This window comes from Citrus clementina, unplaced genomic scaffold (genome assembly GCF_000493195.1).
Source record: "Citrus clementina cultivar Clemenules unplaced genomic scaffold, Citrus_clementina_v1.0 scaffold_4, whole genome shotgun sequence".
In the NCBI taxonomy this organism is placed as follows: domain Eukaryota; kingdom Viridiplantae; phylum Streptophyta; class Magnoliopsida; order Sapindales; family Rutaceae; genus Citrus; species Citrus x clementina.
In genome coordinates this window covers 13,750,807-13,755,277 of record NW_006262274.1, presented here as the reverse complement: position 1 = coordinate 13,755,277, position 4,471 = coordinate 13,750,807, and the positions used below count along the sequence as shown (strand labels likewise).

General features: G+C 33.4%; 1 protein-coding gene across 2 annotated transcripts; it reads left to right on the top strand.

Annotated features, from left to right (window-relative positions):
• Window positions 1-567: 567 nt before the first annotated feature.
• Window positions 568-3,777, top strand: LOC18045333 (transcription factor bHLH137). Of its 2 annotated transcripts, none has more exons than XR_002905888.1 (8): window positions 568-1,312; window positions 1,422-1,607; window positions 1,744-1,809; window positions 1,950-2,018; window positions 2,110-2,205; window positions 2,324-2,484; window positions 2,648-2,776; window positions 3,031-3,777. XR_002905888.1 is itself a non-coding variant. In XM_006436866.2 (8 exons), the coding sequence occupies exons 1-7, from the start codon at window positions 902-904 to the stop codon at window positions 2,741-2,743; spliced, it is 1,113 nt and encodes a 370-aa protein (XP_006436929.1). In that variant the 5' UTR covers window positions 568-901; the 3' UTR covers window positions 2,744-2,776; window positions 3,031-3,777. The 2 variants fall into 2 exon arrangements, 1 of the variants encoding a protein (XP_006436929.1); XM_006436866.2 differs by having other exon boundaries at window positions 2,296-2,484.
• Window positions 3,778-4,471: the final 694 nt, after the last annotated feature.

Below are 4,471 nucleotides of genomic sequence, written 5' to 3'. Positions count from 1 at the left end.
CCTTTGAAAAAAATTAAATCCATCCAATTTATCTCCAATTTTCATTTATTTTGGGTTAAATTGTAATTTTGAGGGGTAAAAAGGTCATTTCGTTAACATTCCGTTAAATTCACTAACGGAAATTAGACGGAAGTGGACGAATGTAACAAAAAGCAAACTTCAGGTGGCGCGCTGAAAAAAAAAAGACAAAACAAATAGGTGGACCATTGTAAATTTCCTTAATAAAAATGACAACAACACACGGAGCATGAATATCTTATTTAGTGCAAAAGCACTTAATTTTTGACCCAATTAAAAAATTAAAAAAAAAATGGATGCCAAATCACTGTCATGTATGGAGTATCATACACTTAGCGAGAGCAGAGTATCTATATCTGAAATTCTGAATCACTGAGGCTTTTATCTTAAAAAGAGAAAATTGACAGTGAAGTTATTATATATATATTATTTGTTTTCAGCAAATGAATATAATAAGAAAGGACTTGTTATTTTCTTCATCAGAGTAAATGAAAAAAGTCTGAGATATGATTATATGTGTCTTTAAATTATCACTATCTTCTTTATCATGACAACTTCATCTACAGGAAGAAAAGATAAAGACCAGTCAAATGCACTGAATTTTTTTCTCTTTTATTTTTCCATGGGAATTAGTTACCAAAGTTATTATCATTATTTTGGCAAATTTAATTAGTGATGATTCACTCATCTCCCTCCTTACCTGATCTTTTATATAAACCAATTGGCCTCACAGTTTGTGACAACAGACCCACTTTTCTTGACTAGCCAAAGCTTGAGCTCTCTCTCTCTTGCTTAGCTTCTCTTTCCAGTTTCCAGATCACTTTCTCGAAAACTAGCATTTTCAATTCCAGAGCTTTTCAAAACAAAAAAAATAGTGAAAAAAATGGCAGCCTTTTCATACCAACAACACCACCACCCTTTTCTTTTAGACTCGTCAGAGTTCATTGAGGAAGGCAGTTTTTTCTCTCAACTTTATTACCCACCAAAATTTCCTACTCATGATGATCATCAAGAGATGATTGTTGTTAATAATAACAGCAATAATCTTCTTGATGCAGCTGCAGTTTTTGAAACTAGCTGTGGTGACAATCATGATCATCACAGTGATGATAATTGTAATGAGCCTTCTAATAATAATTCTTTAGCCACCAAAAACCAAAGCACTGCAGTGTCTTCAACTGAGCAGCAGGTCACTCAGAGTACTGTGACGACTACCGCTACTACTACTCGTATGGACAAGAAAAGGAAGAACAGAACTAATGCTTCCTCTTCTTTCAATTCTGCTCAGTCAAAGGTACATATACACAAATTTTTCTCTTAAATCTGTTCATGGAGTTGATTTTTTGAAATTTTAGTTTTCTACTTGGTTTCTGATTTTCGGTGTCCATTATTTCTTAAAACAGGATCCAAGAGAAGTGAAAAGCAAGAAGCAAAAGAAAGGCAATGTTAATGATGCCAAGAAAGAAGAAAAGGAAAATAGTCCTAAAGCTGATAGTGAGAAGAAAGTTGCTAAAGAACCTCCAAAAGATTACATTCATGTTAGAGCAAGGAGGGGTCAAGCAACTGACAGCCACAGCTTAGCAGAAAGGGTGAGTAATGTTGTTGCAAATTCAAACTTTTTTCCCCATTTTATCCCTACTAACTACCTATTCTATTATTTTAATTTTCAACTTTTGTTGAAGTCTAATGGGTTGTTGACTTGTTGTCTTGTCATTTTGGTTTCAGGTAAGAAGAGAGAAAATTAGTGAGAGGATGAAAATTTTGCAAAAGCTTGTTCCTGGCTGTGACAAGGTATATAATTAAGTAATTTGAGTTACTATTTTCTTTTTTTTGTGGTCTCTTTATTCACTTTTTCTTTTCTTAAAGCAAATAAGGAATTTTATTGGTTATAATGATTCTTATAAATTTCATATGGTTTGACATAAAATTAGGTAACTGGTAAGGCCTTCATGTTGGATGAAATTATCAACTATGTACAGTTCTTACAAAACCAAGTGGAGGTAACATTGCTATTGGAAAAAAAAAACTCAAACACAGTTATAATGATTTAATTCTTCTTTAATACATTATTAATGTGTTTTTGTTTTTCAGTTCCTCTCAATGAAGCTTGCTTCTGTGAATCCCATGTTCTATGATTTTGGAATGGACCTAGATAACACATTCATGGTCAGGCCAGATGATCAGCAGGTAAAAGAGCCTTCATTTATAGGGTCTAGTTAATTATAATTTATGATTAAATGTAATGAATCTTTGTCTCTGACATGAATTAAAATCCAGAATTTGAATAGCATTATTGCTGCTTCAGCTTCAGCACCTCAAGTGCAATGCAGCCCCACAGCCCAGCTCACAGCTTTTGCTGACACAACCACTGCCTTTGCCCCAGCTGATCATCGCAATAACTATCCTGTTCTTGATACTGCACTTTTACTTCAACAAGGGCAGAGGCCAAATGCCTTAATCTATCAGGTATATTATCAATTTAACTAGCTAGTTACTTATTTGCATGAATATGCAAACCATTTTAGACCATTAATCCATTATCAAATTACAAAATGTTCAACAAAAAAAAATACATGGTTCTATGCTTCTAAGTATGTGACAAATGTGTCAAATGTGTTGTCATTTTCAGGATAATGGGAATAGTCTCCTTTGGGATGTTGAAGACCAAAAACAAAGGTTTCTTAACCCATCTGGGTTCACCAGCAACTTGTGTTCTTTCAATTAATATGTGACATTGAGCTGCCCTACAAAACATCTGGTAAGCCCTCATGTCCTGTCTCAACTATCTTATGTTCCAAAATTAACAATGTCCACTGAATAGTTTAAATAACAAGCGGACGTCCGTATTTTATTAAATATGAATTCTGTATTTTACAATGCAGACAATTTTTTTTACAATACTTTTAAAAATTGTAAAAATGTCCAATTCATACTTTATTTCGAAGAAGACTGCTATATATTTGTACATATTATATATCACCTTCTTTTTTTTTTTTTTTTAATCTCTTGCAGCTTGCAAGGAAGGAGATTACAAAAGCTTCTTTAAATTTATGTTCTGGCGTATCAGTTTCAATGGAGTGTAAAGAAGGGGTATCTGAGGGTGAATTGAACATATATATATATAATAATAATTAAAGAGGGGCAGCAGCAAAAGCAATGAATATGAAGAACGCAGGGGACAGATATAACCGACCAAATTAATTACGACCAGATCTTTTAGTAGATCCCTTGTTCCTTGTCCATTGTTTTGACTCTAAAAGTCGCCCATGCACAAATTCCTAGAGCCTGTGGCTATGGTTGGTAAACAGAGACACACTAGTTAATTTATTTCTTCCCTCATGTAATATATTAATATATTATGTTGTAATATGATGAGGTAGCCATTAAATCTGAAGTGAATTCTTGTTGGTTACAGTTATTTCTGTTATTTTTACCCTCCTCTCTATGTTAAAATAATAAATAAAGATGCAATGTAGCTTGTAGTTGATATGACTAGTTATGCATTTGTTACCAGTTTGGTTGTATCATGTGAGTGGTGGAATCTTTGTGTCTTGGCTTTATGGTGACTGAGATGATCAACTGATTCAATTCCCTTCCCCCTGGATCAAATTCAGCAGACAGAGCATCAACATCTGGAATTCTCCTTGTGTAATATTTATTTAATTTGCAGCCACTCCTTTGGGCATTTTTCCTCTTACAAGTTGGAATAGTTGTACTTTGCATCAAGGAATCATATCGTGCAAATTGTTCTTTTTTAAACCCTTCTCTAATTAGCCCAACTTATGTTTTTAATATATGATAACTCAAATAATATGAATTAGGCCATCAGCCTGCCGGCATTGCTGACAAAAAATGTATTGATCTTTTAAAGACTATTTGACGTGTACATTTATAAAAGACCTAACAGTGTATGGAAAATAAGATTTTTAATTACATATAAAACAGAATAAAAATTCTACCAACTTCCTTTCTCACTCGCGCAAGAAAAATTAACTAAACAAAAGATTTTCTTTTTTTTTCCCCCGAGTTGAACCTCATTAATTATGATGTAATTGGAGGTGGTCAGGATTTAGAGCACTAGTCGTACTCATAAAGACCTCAAAACAAGAGCACTCTCTTAGCAATTAAAAATTGTGTGATAGTAAACAAGTTATAATTACTCCAATGTTTTGCAACGTAAATGACTTTTAAATACAGTAATTACAAATCTCAATATGATTGCTTTTAGTCTATTGCAGTATGATTTCCGAGCTAAAAGGCAATTAGGAGGTTGGTTAATTACATTCCGATAATTACATTTAATGATTGCTAATGATTTGCTAAGCATGAAAGTTTCAGTCGGCAAAAAGGTTGCTGAGGCCCCCCCTCCCAGCTTGCAAAACAATAAGTCATTTACTGAATACATTCAAGGTCCCATCTGTCTACTCATTCAAAACAATCAACCAAAGGAAAC

Coding starts and splice junctions, on each gene's coding strand:
- LOC18045333 (XM_006436866.2), top strand. CDS start 902: ATGGCAGCCTTTTCATACCAACAACACCACCACCCTTTTCTTTTAGAC. Junction 1,313..1,421: donor TCAATTCTGCTCAGTCAAAG/GTACATATACAC, acceptor TTCTTAAAACAG/GATCCAAGAGAAGTGAAAAG. Junction 2,019..2,109: donor TCTTACAAAACCAAGTGGAG/GTAACATTGCTA, acceptor TTTGTTTTTCAG/TTCCTCTCAATGAAGCTTGC.